General features: G+C 44.0%; 1 protein-coding gene across 1 annotated transcript in view; it reads left to right on the forward strand.

Annotated features, from left to right (window-relative positions):
- spns2 (SPNS lysolipid transporter 2, sphingosine-1-phosphate) overlaps window positions 1–19956 on the forward strand; it is a 66146-nt gene that overhangs the window by 32833 nt on the left and 13357 nt on the right. The window contains exons 3-10 of the mRNA XM_080508772.1: window positions 2794–2930; window positions 7327–7478; window positions 10270–10336; window positions 13686–13828; window positions 15159–15311; window positions 15460–15649; window positions 17763–17828; window positions 18673–18771. Of these exons, the coding sequence (XP_080364898.1) occupies window positions 2794–2930; window positions 7327–7478; window positions 10270–10336; window positions 13686–13828; window positions 15159–15311; window positions 15460–15649; window positions 17763–17828; window positions 18673–18771 (1007 nt within the window). The remainder of the gene's footprint in view (window positions 1–2793; window positions 2931–7326; window positions 7479–10269; window positions 10337–13685; window positions 13829–15158; window positions 15312–15459; window positions 15650–17762; window positions 17829–18672; window positions 18772–19956) is intronic.

Raw genomic sequence — 19956 nt, forward strand, 5'->3', positions numbered from 1 at the left:
TGCAATACTGCAGAGCCCCCCCCCCCCCCCACACACACACACACACACACACACACACACACTGCGTTCAAACATTAATACTGCTGTACGAACCCAAATCAGTTTTATGTGGAGCTTCTTCATAGTGACAAAAATTTAGAAGTTTGAAAAAATATTGAGAGTCCAGTCGGCCTTGTGCTAGAATGGAGCTGGTTTAAGCTTAAGAGAAACTCAAGTTGCTGGCTTGTCAATAAAATTAATCCAAAAAAAGGCACTGACAGGGCTTTAGTTTGGTTTCACTGCATTATTCTTTACACAAAGCAACGGTGTAATAAAACGACTGTTTGGTTGACTCAAAGCCAACAAATATTTTGCTAAACAAAAGCGACATTGCGCCAACTGATGCAGGCGAAATCTGCAAGTTAACTTTGTGTCGTTGAACGATTGCTATAACAACCCGAGTTAAACAGGCAGTTTTCAACATTTTCAGGCCAGAGATTCATTTGAAGTCTGCGTGCACGTGGTGGAGAGCAACAAAGTCAGATCAGATTGGGGAACCCGCAGAGCTCAGCTGCTATTTTTAACCCAGTGTCAGATCAAACCCATCTGAACTGTGAGCTAACTGACTGTTATTTGTAGGACATGTGGTGCAACAACAACAACAAAAAAGCAACTAAGTGTTAATATTTTCCCAATTCATACATTTAATTTTTTACATTTTGCAAAACAAACTCGTAAAGTGCATGTCGATGTTCATGTCAACCAACAGTTGGAGATGCGTGTCAGTTTCAAATCTAGATAAAATTATATAATTGAGGTTTTATGGCATCAATGAGTGATATTTAAAATCACCCAACATCACAACATCTCCTATACTTTAAAATGATGGTCTCATTTTTAATGTGCTTTTTATGTATAGAAACAATAAAATCTTATCAGTAGAGGTGTATTATTCGTGACTTTGCAAAAAAACAAACAAACAAACTGCAGGACGTAAATGTAAGTCCTTGTGTCGTCCCCTAAGCCAGCGGATGTGTGACAGTATGTGTGTGCATGCTGGTCTCCAGCGGCGGCGTGGCTGCAGGGTGAATGAGTGAAGCTCTTTTCAGAGAGCTGGACATGCAGGCAGGAGTCATCAGAGTCATTTACTCTTACACAACAGACCTGCAGCACATTAGCGCTCGTGACGGAGGCTGCACGCAAAGAAAGAGAAAGAAGGAAAGGCGGAAATGAGTGCGATTCAGAGAGATATGCTCCAAATGTGCACCTGCGGAAAAGGCACGCTTCATTATTTAAATAATCGAAATTAGATTTTAAATTACATTTCCTGATTTAAACCCAAGAATGAGATAAACTCACACGTTGGGAGTTTTCACAGATAAAGACACATTTTTGCAGCTCTACCATTTTAACATTACATTTGAACATTTAAAACAAAAACTAGATATTAAAAGTTGTCTTTATTGTGATTTCTAAATGCCTTATGAGATCTAAACATTTTTGAAAGTATTGCTGATGCATTTTAAATTAATTTAAGTGTCAACCAGTCCAGGTGGTGAAATCTGAAATGTGTCGCTGAATATTATACTGCATAGAAACTGAACTGTTTTTTTTCTCACAAATATAGCAATAAAGTTATGTAAACCAGCACCAACAGGGTTTCAGTGAATTCCCCCCTCCCCCTCCTTTTTTTTTTAAATTACAGATGAGCATCACATGTTGAAAACTACAGTTATGCTATAATCTGATTACTGTCCCCTCTCCCGTTGGTTGGCCTCGGCAGCTGTGGGACTCCGATGCCTGTATCTTACATAACATCCCCTCCCTCCTCGCTCTTTTCTCTCTCATCTCCTCTCCTCCTCTGTATGTTTATGCTGATGATGTGTCAAAACACTGCAGCTCCTCTCGCTGCTGTCAGGAGAAACATCTCTTGGCCTTTCTCCACAGAGAGCATTAAAGATGCACGCGTGTTTGGGTTGACCCTCCTCATAAATGTTGACTGAAAAGCACCCGGGTTGTCCGAGTCAGCAGATGGGGCAATTAAGGGGAGCACGCTTTAAAAGCAATCGCTCTCTCGAAAACACGAGTTCACTTGCAAGAAATTAAGATGGAGGAATCATTTATGGCTTTGCAGTCACTATTGTCCTCTCTGTGGACTTGAGTTAGAGGGAATCACATATATTATTATCGTTAACCATCCTCCGTGTGGTTCGTTTAATCGTGATTCCAGTCGTGCCACATTAAACCCTGACAAATTCCTTTTATTCATTATTTCTCCACTTCCTTTTTGATTAGTTTGAACTCATCACACTTGCAGTGTGTAATCCCATATGCCACCTTTTTTTTTTTCCTTCGCCAACCTCTCTTAAGAGCTACTGTGGTGGGCCATATTTCAAAATCTTTTTCCTGCTCCACATTTGTATAAGTCCTGCTCCTCATGTCTCTCCTCACAAATTGAATCTTGTACATTTTTCCACGGTGACATTTGCCAGTGTGCCACGGTCTGTATTTAATTTCCTTTCGCCAGGTTTCTTGTCGTGAGTGTAGGTGAAGTATAATGGAGCTCTAATTGGTTGGAGTTGAATGGAGGTGTCCTCTGGCAGTCCTTCACTGTGTCTCCGGCTGAGCGCTATCACGCGCTTGATCTGGACAGGTCTCGACTTAATAGGTGCAGCGGGGAATTGAACCGCTTGGCTCTGAGACCTGAGGAGGAATCCATGCATGATTGACAAAAACACGTCCGCTTCGGTCACAGTTGTGGTATCCTTTTTTTAAAAATAAATAAATACATTTTCTTCTTCTTTCCTCCCACAGTCTTCATCTGCAGCTTCATGGTGGCGGCTCCCATCTTCGGTTACCTCGGCGACCGCTTCAACAGAAAGGTCATCCTGAGCTGTGGCATTTTCTTCTGGTCCATTGTTACTCTGTCGAGCTCCTTCATCAGTAAAGAGGTACGGCACCGCTCTGACGGACAGACGCTGCAGCGTTCGTCCATTAGTCCTCCTTCTCCACTCTGACGAGCTAATTATGCTTTTATGATGTGGATATGCTTGATGTTAAGGCAAGTGAAATGAAATGACACGCTCGTTCAGTCGAACACCCGCTTTGCTTTTGTAGTCTCACTCTCTCTCTCCCTCCCCCCCTCTCTCAGTCTCTCTCTCTCTCTGGCTACCAGCCAATCAACTAATGAAAGCCCATGGCTCACAGTTGTCTCAATTACAATACTTCAGGAGATAAGACTTGGTCGTTTCACTGCTGCCTGACAAGTGGATTTAGATTTGATATCTCTAAAAGCCCCCGTGTGCTGGGAGGTGTTGCACTGCATCGAACAATAACATTATTCTTGATGGGGTAGACGGAGTGGGGCCGGGGGGGGGGGGGGGGGGGTTCCCCTTCCTACAACCGACATCCTCTCGCAGGCAGAGGCTCTGTTTGTGGACATGAGGATGTGGGGACAGGTTACAATATACACACCCGATGAACTGAAAATTCGACCCTTAAAAGTTTCTCGACAGACGTCTATATTTGAAATTCATGCAGCACATGGCTCGTCCTCACAGCTCGGAGTCCCGCAGCGTCTCCGGTGAGTAAGCCGGGTCGCTGCCATGCTTCCTCAGCCCACAGCTGTGCAGGAGAGTGACAGCTCAGAGACGCCGATGCTCCTTTGACTTCAGTCCCCTATGGACTCATCCACTGGGGGGGGGGGGGGCGACTGGATTACAGTCGTTTGCCTGAGCTGGAAATGCTTTCAGGCTCCTTATGGATGGGTTGAAATGAAGGGGCTTCTTGGGCTCTGATGAATGCCACCCGGGCGCCTGACCGCTGATGAGGAGCCGAGGAATTGGTCCTCCAGCACCCGTGGTCCCTCGCCCTGAACTTTAACCCCGGGCCTGCAGACATGTCGCTGAGAGTGCCAATCAGATGAGACGCGAGTGGATGTCTCTTATGTAACAGCACTACGGCGCTGTCGCCGCGAGACGCGAAAGACATGACATGTAATGAAATGTTAATGACCACTTACAACTGAGTCCTATCATTACGCATTTAAGACACTCTGGGGCATTTTGGAAGGATTTGCAGCCAGTATGGAACACAGAACTTACATAAGAAAGAACCTGCTCACTCTTTTTCTGCATAACTTGTCTTTGTGAAAAGATCTTTTATAGACTATTTGAAATTTGAAACACGTTATTGGCCGTCTCTGTCCTGCAGACAGAAAGCTAAACCTCATGTGGTGTTGCACACAAACAGCCTCTCCGAAAGAAGAAAAAAAACAAACCCATTAAAATCTTTATCTTCTTTTATCTCAAAGTTTATTTCTATATCTCCTTCAAAGGCAAATCACAACTCATTTCTTTCAGTCTCATGAATATAAAGAGCCTGAGAAAAGAATAATAACCTCTGTTTCAGTGAGTCCCGGCTGCACAGAATGATCACATTTCAGTTCCAAGAACAATTTATCATTTCATGATGTTTATAACTGAACCGTTTGATAGCTTTCGTCGTCACGCCTCAGAAAAAAGCCACGGCTGCGTGACTCAGAGGGAGCCGGTCTGAAGTCCACTTGTGTTCAACGCGAAACAAGCACACTTGTGAGGTCAGCAGGCGGAGGGGGAAAGGGAAATATGTACACATTTCCAAAAGCAGGAGGTTAGCAGTCAAAAATAGGGCTTTGCCTGAGTGAATGAGGAAGCTGCCTCACACATCAAGGGCTGTGCTAATAGAAGTAGGTGCAGGTGAGCTGAAGGGCAGAGAGGCTGATGCAACCAGCAGGAAAGCAGGTCAGAGTCTGGAAACACAGCAAACAGGCAGAATACCGAGATATAAAACTGTGAGAGGAGACAGGATGTCTTCCACATTGGAAGAAAAGCTTTAAAAAGCTTTAAAATGACCAAACTCTCCAGAGCAAAGACGTTAAGATCAATGAGATCGAACGGGGTGGATATAGAGAATTCTAAACTAAAGAAACATGTTTGTTTTTTTTTGCAATAATAAGAATAAAAAAGAAATCCACAGCCATCGTCCCTCACAACCCTGAATTCAATACATTTGCATAGAATAGTCCCTTGATGATATTACAGCTCAATTAGGGAAATGTTCTGCCGGGTTTAAATGGATATATATATGCTAAAATACCCTATTATCTGGATTAGCTTTAATAGTAGTTATATTTGCATAAAGATATAATATGTATATTTTTGGTGTTAATATATTGAAATAACGACTGAAATGTCCTCCTGATTTATGGGCCCATCTAACTACTGAAATGATCACATCTTGATGTGAATGGGTGGATAATTTTAAAGAATTGCTGCTTTTCTTAAATGTCTTGAACGATTCAACCACAGATTTCTCGCTGCACCTGCGTTTCCTTAAACCTGCCTGTGTTTTTTCTAAGTATCTCTGCTACGAATGATGCGAATACATTTTGTAGAGGCTCCGCGCATAATGACTCACTAATTCATGTCAGGTGTGATAGAATGGGGCGGCATCTCTAAACATGCAAGGGAAGTACATCCTTACACGTATGCTTGAGAAACGATCTAATGTGCCAATTCTCTAAACAATCAGGAATCTTTTTTTAAGCTATGCATTTATTGTTTGCATGGGGATCTATGCAATGTGAGAAATGCTGATTTAGTAAGCAAGAACACGCATATGTGTTCTTTAACGTTTGAGCTGAGAAGGTCCCTGTACTGTAAACTCAATGCACCCTTGTACCTCAGTGCTCATCTTACACTGAAGCCTACATTTTCCAAAATTCCTTTTTAAAAACAAAAGCCTTTGTAGTCCTCAGTTTGTACTCACGATTCCCAAAAGCACATTTTTGTGGCATTTCCTTGGCATTCGTTTTTTTTGGCGTTGTCACTTTTATTCACATTTCATCTTCCAAGTGATGATGATAGTGTGGCGACCGCACACTCCAAGAGGGACCGCCATCGTGATCCCGCGGAATGACGGGGCATGAAAGGAAGAAAATAGATCGTCTGCGAATCGTTTGAAATGTGACAAACACAAAGGCGTGGGGCAGGAGAAGCTCAATTACATGCGCAGCAGTTTGCAGTAAAGGAAAACGGCTGTGAAAGTGGAGCCGAGCTGTAAACACATATTGTCGGATGTAATATGGGATATTTTCACAGCGGCGAGGTTTTCTTTACAGTTTCTCCGGAGAGTCTTCTCACAGCGAGGTGTGTGCGGTGTAGCCTCCAGGGGGTGTTTCGTATTTGTCTGTGATAATATATGTCCCATCTAGCAACACAACCCTGGAGTGACGTCTGTGAGCTGAGGGGTCAACATCGGGGGGGGGGGGGGGGGGGGGTACCTCTGCTACCGACACCCCCTTCATTAATCTCCTGTGACCGACACTCCCACATAAACCCCATGCTCACGTTTAGAGCATCCACCATTGCTCCAAAATCTTAAAAAAAATTTTTTAACACGTGCAACATATTTCTCTCATCCAACCAACAGACTGAACACAATTTAGTGACCAATATGTGCAGTTTGTGTCACTGCGCCGAGCCAGATTTCACTGCAGCTTCAGCAGCAGACAGAGTAGTGGTCGCCATGGAAACAGTTAACAATCCAGCTGCCTACACAGGTGCCAGCATGCATGTTCCCATTAAAGCGTTTTTAAAGTACTCTGGGTTTTTTTTTTTTTTTTTAAATTTACCAATTGATTACATCTGATTGACAAGAGTGCACTATGGTAATTTCATTTTAACAAATAAGATTAGCCACATTAGATATTTGGGGGGTTTATTTTGTGCTACAGGAGTGTTGGCCAGGTTTTGTCCTTATTCAAAAAGATACCACATTATCCTTGCAATCACATCGGTTTATGTGCAGTCCCGCATATCATTTTCAGGATTGTTCAGTGCTTCTGCTTGATGATTATATCGAGAAGAGTGTGTCTGCAGTCAATATGTGAATCTTCAGTCACACTCTCACACAGTGACGATGAATCCGCACTAGAATGAATGAACTTTGGAAGAATAAATGATAAAAATCTGAGTGGAAATGTGTGTCCCCTTGAGGAAATCATCGTGGTTGCCTTCATTTTGCTCCTTGACTCTCGCTATGCTGTCTGGATATGTCAAAGGATATGCCAAAAAATATCTCTAAAGGAAAACTAATAGAAGTCTGTGTAAATGCGTTATTGTTTGATTCATTTATTGTAATTACAGTGCGATTTTATCCATCATTTTTGTAAATGACTTATATTACTTTATACAAGTATGGTGACCGATGAGGAAGATAAAAGCACAGGTGGATTTACATTGTTATCTTCTTTCCCTGCAGCGCTGCATAATAAATCGTCTTTCTTTTCTTCCTCTTCCTCTGCAGTACTACTGGCTGTTTGTGCTCTCCAGAGGACTGGTGGGGATCGGAGAGTCCAGCTACTCGTCCATCTCCCCCACCATCATCGGGGACCTTTTCACAAATAACAGCCGCACCATGATGCTCTCTGTCTTCTACCTGGCCATCCCCCTGGGAAGGTAAGAGCCAGACGTATCCCGGGCTTTTGAAGCAGACGCCAAACAACAACAAGGAATAAAATCTATTCTGGGAGTCCAAGAAGCTACACTTCAGTGCGGATGTCAATTCTGTGAAATCATTTCAATGAGTCACGAGTCAAATAAAATAAGAATATGCATTAGTCTAATTTAAAAGGACATAAAAATGGAAGGTCAGTGTCACAAAGGCACTTTCAGGAACTTATAAATGTGTCTGCAGTTTTTTCTCTTTTTTCAGAGAAGTGTCATGGGCGTGTGGGAGTATGAGGTATTATTAAGCTCCAATCGTCCAGGCCTTTTAGTTCATTCAATCAGAAAAAGGGCCACAGGGAGAAAACAAACAAAGCCAAGTAATAAAAGATGAATGCACCGGTGGATGCAGCGGAGAGGAGCCAGCCGATGTTTGTCATCATATACAGTGCTAAACAGCGTGAGCCCGAGCTGCTGCCCGCTGCGCTGTTTTCCAGCGTCTGCATTCAGAATGACTCAGAAAGGACGTGCAGGGCAGCAGTGCAGACATTAACATTATGGTACATTAACGTACTTATGTAACCCGTCTCTTCGGCTGTTATTTCAAAGACAAGAAAAGAGGTGATGGATTCTTATGTAATGAATTTTCAAAGTGTGAATCCGATCAGCGTTTGATGGCAGACTGGAGACGGATGCACAAATGAGGAGAGGAAAAGACCAAACTGCCCCCTGAGTGGTTTTGTTTTGACTTTGCCAAAATGTTTGGGCCACTGTAAACTGCCCGGCAACACAGACAATAGAAGGTGAAAGAGTGGGGCCTCAGTAAACTGCAGTCAAACATCCTATCGGGCTCCTGCTTGTTTGTCTTTACTGAGGTTGTTATGACCGTTTCCAGGAAATGACCTCAAGAATTAGACCTGATTTACAGGAAATAGATTTTTTTTTTTTGTCTTGACCTCTCAGACATGTTTGGAGGTTGATGTAGATGTGTTTTACTGTCGGTGTTGAACTTTCCAAACACTCTCTGGGTGGACGCTCGATAAGATTAGCCGTTAGTCACTCACTGGAAATATCATATGCTGTCTGAGCGTGTTTACACTGCTCTGTTATTTTTGGAGAACTGACCGTGGAAGCACCACCGTACACTGTTTCCACCCGTTCGCTGTTGATGTGTTTGCGTGCAAAAAGCAGGCGAGCAAATTCACTGATAAGCAACCCGCTGTTGGTTTCGTTCGATCATCAATCTTTCGCTGTTTTTCTCGTGGAAGACGTCTCCGGGCGGCACGCATGCAGACAAACAGGCTGAAAGAAATCTGAGAAATCAGGACGTCCGATTGACTTCTGCCGAGTTTTTTAAGTTATTTTATATACCTGAGGATGGGTGCATAAAACACAATAATGGTGATGGTTTGGGATGAATGTGTTGAGCTTCTTGGCAAAAGTTTGAGTTTCACGTGGGAGTCTACTGGATCCTGCAGCACCATCATTTAATAGCTCAATATTTGAAACTTAGGCAAGACTTGCTGTTTGTCTTGTTCACTAAAACAGCGGCTGTACTGTCTCACAAAACTAATGTCAGCATGACCCCAACATTAACCTGAAACAACTGTGAGGGACACGTGAAACTGGCATCATCCAGATTCCCTCAACCAAAACTGTTTTTGTGTAAATTACAAGATAGAATAATACAATCTTTCGTTCACGACTTCAGATTTGTGAAAGGCTAAATGATAAGGGGAAAACTGGAAAATACCAAGTACATAATGTCACCAGAAGTTTTATCTATCAGCTATTGGTGAAGACACATGAACACCGAAACGCATAGCCTTACTGCACACTTTCAATTGAAATATATGATCAATTAATTCTAATTTCATCCAAGAGAGCAAACTTGGTCTTTTAATATGGCACTAATGTTATAAACTAAGCAACAAATCAATAGCCAACTTGTTCAATGGATTAAAAACAAACATAGCTCTCATGTTTTGGCAAACCGAACTCTCTTGAGCCTGAATGACAATTTTATTCGGACAACATTAAGAGAACCGCATCTCCTACAAGTCTGACTACAGCTGCTGGATGTGAACTGTAATGATCCTCGCTGATTACAGTGATATTTCTCTAAAAGCTCAGTGGTTTAGTTGTTGGTTTAAATAACGTTAAATTACACAGAAATTGACTACACTCCTTTCCAATCAAGGAACATTTTTTTTTTAAGTTTAAAGGCAATTTGTTTGATCCAAGCCATAAGTGCTGTTTATTTTGGTAAACCAGTGATTTAATGTTGCTTAAAATAGCTCAGAAATGTGTAATTTGTGTTAAAGGTTAATTTCTGACAACCATGGACCATGTCTTATATGATAAAGACAAACAATGATTACTGACAAGAATCAACAATGAATCATCTTTTAAGTTATCATCGTAGTACTGCTGTAAAGTTTACTATATGAATCCTTTGTCCTACAAATGCTGATGTTATCTTACAGGCATTTATTACTCTATAAAATTGCTTTATCTGCTCCAGCAATATTCTCTTTAGTTCTCCGGCTATATGTTCTTATGACACATAAAAGGTTTCTGTTACAGTTCAGCCTGTTTTCGGCATTTTAGTGACTAAATGCACAAATATAATGTTAACAATTAACATATCACACATTCTCCAAATTTTAGAGAGAGAAAAGACACTCAGCTAATTCCTGACACTGACTTCATACAGGAAGTGCATTTTTGGACCCGAGTGGAGATGGATAAGAGCAGGCTGTGCTATTTCATCTTTCTGATGTGCCGTTGTGTCTCTCCGCAGTGGGCTGGGTTACATCCTGGGCTCCAGTGCCAAGGTGGCGGCAGGAGACTGGCACTGGGCACTGAGGGTAAGAGCGTCACCATCAGCAACATCCATCACAGCACACAAACATGCACACAAATCCAGATGGGACTTGCTGTTTGGGGTCTGGGGGGGTCAGAGGGGGTGTGTGGTGGGCAGAAGCACATGGCTGAACAGGCGATCGGGGCTCTGATGTTACTGCGGAGTGACAGAACGAAGAGCCCCAAGCTGAACCGCTCTCACTCTACAGCCACAACAGTAACTCAGCCTCCGGCAAAAATATTTCTTGAAATGCTTCTAAAAAGTTAATCACCATATATGCTGAACGTGCTACTGATGCCTGCATCAAGAATAAAAAAAAAAATAAAATAAATGATGCAGAGGTTCAGTTGTGATTCAACACCGCAGCGAGGTGAGTACATTTCTAATAAAGATCAAGGCTGCTGCTAACTTTTTCTCTCTCACTTGCTGTAAACACATTTATCTTTCATTACTCTTTGCCCATGGAGGTCGACCGTGGCAGAGCAGGATAAATGTCAGGTTCAGTGGAAAATACACGCCGTCAGTGCTTTCTCAGCCTGCCTGTGTCTTTTTCTCTGCAGGAACTCAGTGAAAAATAACATAAGCTTTGGACAGCGGTCACTGAGATGTGGTTTCTGCTGCTATTGTCATTGTTCGTGGTGGAAGAACAGTAAATTCATATTTGGGTACTTCTCAACATACTTGCTGTGTTATGTAATGTAATAACTTGAGCAAATGTCTGCTTTAAGAGACACTAAGCAAGACTCCAGTCTCTTCCCTGCTACGAGCCTTGATCATTACTGGTGACGACCAACGTCAACGTTGGCACCTGCTGCTTTTTCATCTTCTCTTGTACTTATGTTTGTAAGACCTGATGCTAATAGTTACTCAGCGCACCACCTTGTGGTAGAAAGTGGTAATGCATGTCCGGACAGGGTTGGGCTAGTCTTGAGGTTCTGAATGAGTGGATCAGTGATATTTTGGTAATGGGGGATTGAACCTGCAATCTTCCAACCGAGACTCAGCCGAGCCACAGCCGTCTCAAAATAAAAAAATTACATATCACTAAAACAACCATAAGGTCAGACAGACAAGCTTCCATTAAGGTTATTCCTTGTTATCTATGTCAGCAAAAAAAACTTAAACAAATCATAATAAGAAGAATCATTTTCATTTATATTGTTTCATTCATCTGCCAAAATCAGTTTGAATAAAAAAGATGTTGCTTCTTGTATCACACTCTGAGATGGGCTTAAAATGTAATTAAGATTAATGAATTACTAAACCCCTTGTCAACCTTTTTTTTTTTTTAATGGCATTAATTGAGTCCAACCAATAAAAACAAAGTCTTTATAAACACAGGGAAAGTGCTTGGAAAAGAAAATATATTGAAGTGTTGATCAATTGAGCAGCCGAAGCTGGTTTGTTTGTCCATTTGCTCGGCGGTGATTGAAGCAGGGGTCCAGCTTCAGTTTGACCCGACACAAAGAGGCATTTGTTTCTGCGAGTTGGCTCAGAAAACAACCCTCAGGTGCTCCAGCAGCATTAACCTGAATCCCTTTCAATTAAAGGTCAATTTCATCTCTCAAGAGAAATCTATAGAGCACTGCTGATGGAGTATTGCTTAAAAAAAAAAAAAAAAAAGCCTTAGTGGAGCATTTTCGCAGTAGCCCACATACTGCATGCTTAGGCGGTGTTAAATCAGGTGCATAAATCAATGGTGTCATTGCATTTTTTTTTTCCTTTTTACTGGGACTCAAGACAAAACATTTCGAAGTAAACTGCTCTATAAGGCATACCAGGCCTAACGGCCAGGGCCAATGAAATCCCGAACAGAGACGCCCCATGAGCCTTCAGCTTTTAAAATCCCTCAAACAAATTATGACCCGGCTCTTCTGATGAACCGACGGACATGTAAAAGGAAAACAATAAGCCTGACACCGAGGAGGAGATCACTGGACATGATAGCTTGCTGTGCGGGAAGTGTATTTCTCCTTGTTTTGGCGGTGCATTAAAAGTGTCAAGGCAGTTTGTTCCAAAGCATTTACAGTGACATTCCAATAAAACAATCTCAAAGCCAATTAATCACCGGTGTGGCACGCAGCAGGAAGCAAATACCAAGACATGAAACGGTGTCCTGTGCGCGCGATTTCCTGCTTTTGGGGAAAAAACACTGCGGCGCTTCCGGTTGTTTTTGCCCAACATGTTCCAGACACCTTCCTGAAAATGTCAGCGGACAGAAGGACTGCGGGAGATCCGCAGAAATGAGGAGCAGGAGGAGAGGGCAGCGGCTAATTTCTCGGCTTGCCCTCGCCTATAAAATACCTCCTAAACGCGCCCTCCTCTGTGAGAGTCAAGGTCGAATGTCACAGCCCTCGGCTGTCTCAGTGACTGATTACAAAGGGGCTGCAGAGCAAAAGGGGGGTAAAATTATGTTCGTTTTCCACTTCAATGAAGTGAACGCTCTCTCCCATGAAGCTGCTGCGCTCAAGAGCATTGTTGGATGCAGAAGTCGATCCAATTAAATAGTGCGATACAAGATTGCAGGGAGGACGACACAATATCTGGAAGGAAATTATCAGCGTTGGCGTAATCCTCACTCCTCTGAGGCTATAGATCCTGTGTTGAGCCACATTATCGACACCGTTATGAGCCGCGTCAGAGACAGAATTATTCCCGTAATGAAAAAACTCAAAGGGCACGCGCTCACTCGGAACACATACACACAACGTCGCACGTGCACTTTTCACAGCGCCACGGTTCGCGTGCATATAAATGAGCTTTTATGAGCAAGGAAATATAAAATGATGAATTTCCCCCGACACACAAAATTGGTTTTCCTTTTGTGAGCAATTTGTTTTACGAGAACAAATCCTCTCTTGCTCATCCCATCCTATGTTTTGTCTCTGTATACCCCCCTCGCACAGGTTCAAACACGCCACGCCCCATCACATAAAAGGTGACGGTGAGCATAATGGCAGGTGGGCACCTCTGAGGGCTTTATCTCTGCGCGGAGCTCACAAAGCAGCTCCCTAAAGCCAAAAAAACGCTCTTGTATGTGTACAATCGCAGAAAAGCCCACGCCCACATATAAATACACACGGAGCCACAAGACTAAGCAGAGGGAATGTTCAGACTTTCAGTGGGCTTGTAGAGGATGTCAGGCGTGACACGGCAAACACAGCAGCCATCCATTCAGACAGTAAACACGCCGTTCTTTGTTCTGCGTCTCATGTCTGCGCCCCCCCAGCCCCCCCCCCCCCCCCCCCCCCCCCACCACCACCACCACCACCACCACCCCCGAGTGTTAACTCAACCCAAACCCCCAAAACTGCACGGGTTGTCACTGACTGACTGACCTGTCGTCCCCTCAGGTGTCCCCGCTCTTAGGGATCACGGCAGGGACTCTGATCCTGCTGTTCGTGCCCGAGCCAAAGAGAGGCAGCGCCGACCAGATGGGAGGACGCATCAAGACCCGCACCTCTTGGCTCTGTGACATGAAAGCTCTCGCCAAGAAGTAAGTACCGCGGATGTCACGGCACACTTTGTTGAACTTGTTTGTCTGATGAGTGATGAGTGTGTGCACCAGATTCAGTTTTCGATTCTCCCAGTAGACCACAAAGGAAATGTCTATATACAGTCGAACAATGGCTTTGAATTCATGTCAACAAACGTTTGTCAATCCCTGTAGTTGAATAGCTCCAGTATTAAGATGTGACGCTGTTGAAATGTCAGGGAATGTATTCAAAGCACTGACAAGTTAATGTAAATAGACAATAGATAAGCCATCATGGGGAATGGAGACAACAATGAAGATAGTCTTAACAGAGAAGTTCTCCTGCTGAACATCTGAACAATTAGACTCAAAAGATGTGATCAGAAGGAAACTAATCCACTCGCTGCAGAACTTCGCTTGAATTCTAATTTGTCAGATAAAACATGATACTGATCACTTTTTCACCTGTTCACCCATTGAACCCATCTTGTTCAAACCTTAACTATAATATTTAGGCGTCGTTTACAGTACTTTAAACCAGCACACCAAATATTTTATGTCTGTTGAACTGGGGAAAAAAAACTAAAACAAAAAAGAGAAAAATGCTGCTAGCAATGTCTAAACTGTGAGGGTTTTCCGTCTTGCTTGTCTTAAATATAAGACAACATAAGATAAATTGATTATAATTGGTAGATTAATCACAATCGTCAATAAGGGTCCTGCAGAATCATGCCCACCTATTTGCATACACTCACCCTCAGCCAGCCTTTTATTTACCATTCTATTCACAGAAATGTCAACAGCAGACACAGTGAGCCAGTGTCAGCGGCCCTCCGCCACCCTGCAGCACTGCTGAGCTGCTGCTGTCACACTGTGGGCCCTTGTTTTTCATGGACCTTTAAAAAAATAAAAAAATAAATTATAAACTCTATACATGGCTTTATTGGAACAATTTTGGGTGAGCAACCACATGGTGTGCAGAGTGGCTTCTTGCTGCAAACACTCTCCCACATTCACCACCTTTGGACACATGAAAAGTGTGTTATTTTTGTCTGCGACCATTAACCTGTCAGCCTCAGCTATATATCTGTTTCAGTGTCGCTACTGTTTAGCACGGAGGTCGAGATAAAAGTTCCCTTGTGCATCCATAGAGCCACACAGAAGCATTCATTGTCCGTTTGCGGTTGTAATCAGATGGGTTTTTGCATTAGGAAGGAGCATGTTGGGAGATTACATGGCAGATAACAGTAGTTTGTTTTGGGGTTTTTTCTTGTTTGTTTGTTTTTTGTCCGTCATAAACCGAGATAATCACCTGCACGATTCTGTGTGCTTCTTGTTTCTCTGTGCTCAGTCGGAGCTACGTCTTCTCCTCCCTGGCGTCGGCTGCCGTGTCCTTCGCCACAGGTGCGTTCGGAATGTGGATTCCTCTGTACCTGGCCAGAGCCCAGGTGGTGCAGAAGACGGCCGAGCCCTGCACAAAAGAGATCTGCAGCAGCACTGATAGGTGAGTGGTTCAGGATTGAACACAAGGGCCTCTGTTTGGCTTGTGAAACACAAAACCCTGCAAAAAAAAAAAAAAAAGATGATATTCGAGCATTATTTGGGTGGCCAGACAGCTTTCAAGAAATTATCTGATGCTCCCTTTCCTCCAGCCTAATCTTCGGGGCGATCACCTGTGTGACGGGGCTGTTGGGAGTGGTGATCGGGGCTGCCACCACTCGACTGTGCCGCCAGAAGACAGAACGGGCCGACCCGCTGGTGTGCGCTGTCAGCATGCTGGGCTCCGCCATCTTCATCTGCCTCATCTTCGTGGTGGCCAAGAAGAGCATCGTGGGAGCTTACGTGAGTCCTCATTTCCTCTGACAACTCTCACATTCATTGCGTCTGCAGTCGAGGGACTCGTGATTGTGTCTCATTATACTTTCCTTCAGATTGTCCCCCGGGCAAAACGCGATATTACTCTGCGAATTATGGATCAGCCTTGAGGTTTGAGATTAAAAAGAGAAAGTCCAGTAACCAATCTAACAGGAGAAAGCTTTGTAAAAGCTCATCGGGATGGGGTTTGAACAAAGATGTAAGCGGACACCTTCTGGCCGGCTGTTCGCAGGCCCAGAGGCAGTGAGTGGGTGTTTCATCTAGTAATGAATAGCTGTAATTGCAGGTTTGATTGCTCAAGACTCAGAAGCTGCTGCAAGTGGCCGAGGTTTCTACCTCGTCTGGCCAACATTTAACAATCTTACGTGGTTGAGTGTGGCAACCTGGTGAGACTAATTGTTTTATAAAACAGGAAAGGGTGCAACTTAACAATTCCTGTCCGAAAACAATGCCCTTTGGGCTGTTGTACTTTCCAAGCACACATTTCTCAGTCTTATCAGTGACAAAGGAATAGGAACTGACCCTGAACAAGTTGGCCGGCAATATTGGTGGAAAAGTGAAAAATATTTCCCATGCGTGTAAGAGCAGATAACAAACATGCTCCCATATCCTAAATATGTGACCTTAGCTTTCCCTGGGAGGCTGATCCGTCCACTTCCCAAGGTGACTTATGGAAAAGCATCAAAACACATATTTGTGTTTGTAAGTGAAGCTGTGGAGCCAAGAGAAGGCGACTTTCATAAGACGCCAATCAGAAAATGAATTATCTCTAATAATTACTGGAGTTAATGCGCTATAGTCATTAAACAAATGCTAGTTAATTAGTTGTTGAGTGGCAAAAAATGGCTCATGTAATTGTTTACTTAATGAATAAGGTTTCTATAAAGTCCCATTAAGTCACAGGCTCACGTTCATCATGTGTTTTGACAGCAGCGTGGCTTCACCAATTAACCGGGAGTAGTGGAAGCATCCATTATAATTACATCTCCAAGTCAGTCTCGTACAGAAACTGGCTTCACGTTTCGCTAATGGACTGAAGAGACACCTGCTTTCTATTCGTGTGTGAATCACATGGAGATGCAGGCGCCTTGAGAAAACACACCAGAAACGGTAATGTTCAGTGAGTTCAAACACGACCCCTCCTCCCCCGTTTGGACCACTTTGCAGCGTTAAATCATCGGTACGGCAGCAGTTGTAAGTGATCAACTCAAGTTTCAAGGCGACGAGCTGGCAGATGTGTCATGTTATAAGGCATGACGTGCACGTCGCCGTCGGTGCTGCTCAGCCGAGGCACATTGACCCCTCGCAGCTGTCGTTTCGTCAACACGCGGCTAATCTGAGCAAAAGGCCGCACCTCTGTCCTCTGAGAGGCATTATGTCGGTCACGGTGTCTGCTTCACAGCCCACAGATCAGACCCGTCGGGCTCGCTCTCCTCGCCGTCTGTACGTTACTGTGGGTCTGGCACACCAGCGGAAACACGCATCAATCGGCCGCTTTTAAAACCGTGTTAGATGAAAACGTTCGGTACAGGTTCACGATGCTCCGCTGCAAGCAAATCCCTCCGGCCGACAATCTGGCCAAGTACGCAAAACCAGCTGCTTCCAGCCCATATATTCACAGCAGCCTGTGTGTAACCTCTGTTATGTTATTTAAAGTTTACCTTTTCTGCCCCACCCATGTAGGATACGGTCGTAAATTCAAATCTCTGCAGCTGGACTGTGTGCGAGTGTTAAAATGTGTTTTTTGTTTTTTTTTCCCTCCTGTGTGGAATATATAGCTTTGACAAGAATAAACAATTCTTATCATCCCGTGCTGCTTTTCAGCCCAGTGTGACCAAAATGAAGGCTCTGCACATCCACATGTAATTGGGGCACGGGATAATAACATGTTGTTGTTTTGGTTTTTTTTAACCACTGCAACCAAAGCACTTTTTCTTCAGCCGTGGATTCCCACACAGCATGGCGGGATGTGCAGCCTCCCGCCGCCGCCGCTGGAGTCGTGTCACTTCTCAGCTCAGTGGAAATTGGCTGAACCTAATTAGCGCCACTAAACCTGAAATTTCCTCCACTCTGGCTTCAGGTTTGCATCTTCATCGGAGAGACTCTGCTTTTCCTGAACTGGGCCATAACAGCAGACATTTTAATGGTGAGTATGGGGAGCCTATACTTATCCTCTGGTTGACTGGAAACTCCGGCAGCCAACTGCGCCAAATGGCGGTCAACCAATTAGATGCCATTTTGAGCCGTGAAACATGCGAGTGGACTTTGGAGGCTGCAGCTCGGGCGGGGATGATGATTACTGGTTGACTGAGAACGATTCATGTGCCGACAAACAAACTAAGGCAGGCAATGTCTCCATGTGTTTTGGTGTCAGTTCAAAACAGAGAGCTAACGGAAATTAGCCTTCCGGTAAAGCGGAGGTGCCAGCCGGCTCCTTCATTTGCAATTAGGTTGGAGACTGTGGTGTGGATGTGCAGACACACGCAAGCCATTTCTGATGTTTTTAGCCTAACTGACAGGACTGCCTGTGGTGTCCTGACCCAACGAGGCTGGGCAAGGCGTGCGTGATTGACGACCCCAGCAGTTCGCTTAATTTGCCCGAGTGGATCCTTCTCAGTCTGTTTCTTCATCGTCTCACACCGGAGATGTCAAACGTGAGGCCTTTGGGCCAAAACGGGCCCGTAAGAGGCTCTAATGGCAAACACAGAAGAGAAAGAGAAAACTTTGACGGACATTTCACTGTATTTTGCACCAAAAAGGGTTCGTTAAAATTGACTTTATGTTGAGCTTGTTATCATTTTCAGTGTTCGTTGTTTATTTTTGTGAAAATATAGACGTTTTCATCACTTATGCTCTGCATCATAACGAAGAAAATCTTTCAAGTTTAAATATGAATATTTTGGCACTATTTTATCAGTCAAGATGAAAATGAGTAAAATGAGTTCGACACCCCTGTCTTACACTGTCTCGTTTTTTTTTTTTCTCCACAGTTTGTCGTTATTCCTACGCGGAGAGCGACGGCGGTCGCCTTTCAGAGCTTCACCTCTCATCTCTTGGGTGATGCTGGGAGTCCCTACCTGATCGGCCTGGTAAGACTCACCCAACAACACCCTCTGTGTGACCATTGAAGGGGAAGGGGGGTGGGGGTGTTTAAGATTTACCCCAGGTCGTAAATCTGACATGCAGTGCTTCAACGCCTCATTCATACACACTCGATGCATTCAGACGCCGCTTCAGCTCTCGCTTTAAGTAGGCCAGTGCAAAGTTGAGGTACAAGAGGAGCTTTTAGTGCAGGTCCCAGGAGAGCTGGTGAACACAGTTGTGATTTCACCACTGCTCTTCGGGTTGTCAGTGGCATTTTCGAGTAAATCTCCGGGGTCCCAGGAGGGGCCCCGTGTTACTGTATACGATTGGCCAGGGGAGGTGAGAAAATGGGACGACGGGGTGCCTCTCAAGGTCAGTGTGAGCCTTACACTATTAAAAGGCACACACACACACACCCAAAAGAATCGGTCTGAATAAAAGTGCTTATTCAATGGAGTGTGAAACAGGATTCACCGCAGACTGTCGAGCACCGCTCGATTCGAGGGTGAACATTTTCTGAAGCTAAATAGTTGCTCCACAGAGCCTCGCTCTCAGCTGAGTGTGGAGGAAGGAAGCAGGGAAAAGAGGGCTCTTATGCAAAGACAACACACGAAAACCCACTGTAACAACATCACAGCCACAGTGCGTATCACAACCTGTCCCAGAGAAGTGTTGAGAGGAAACACAGAGCCTCATCGTTGTGTGTTTGTATTGTGTTTTATTGTTACGACGGTGGCTCGCAGCCTGGATTACGTTAAACAAAAGCAGTTGAAGTCTTTGATGAGTTGATCAAACTGATCTTGGGAGATCCTGTGTCAGGAGCCTGACACACAGCTGTGTTCCTACACTGACGTTACCCTGTTTTGTTCAGTTTTCTTCACCAATGTAAACTATAGTCAAAGCCCGATGAAAGAGACTGCAAGTTACCTCCGTGTGCAAAGAAATCCCTTCAAAAGACAGATCAGGAGTAGCATTGTATAAATAAATCCAAATTCTGGGAATGAGGCCCGGAGGCTGGCACCTTATTGTTTCTGCACATCAAATAAATCATCCTGTATTGTGCAACCGTCCCACTGACACAGTTCTGCTGATTTGAAACACTTTGTGACTCAGACGCTTCAGTTCTGATAATGCAACCATGTCATTGCACTAATAGCCAAAGTTGGAGGCAGAGTGTAGATTGGACTTTC

Source organism: Blennius ocellaris, assembly GCF_963422515.1.
Source record: "Blennius ocellaris genome assembly, chromosome: 14".
Lineage (NCBI taxonomy): Eukaryota > Metazoa > Chordata > Actinopteri > Blenniiformes > Blenniidae > Blennius > Blennius ocellaris.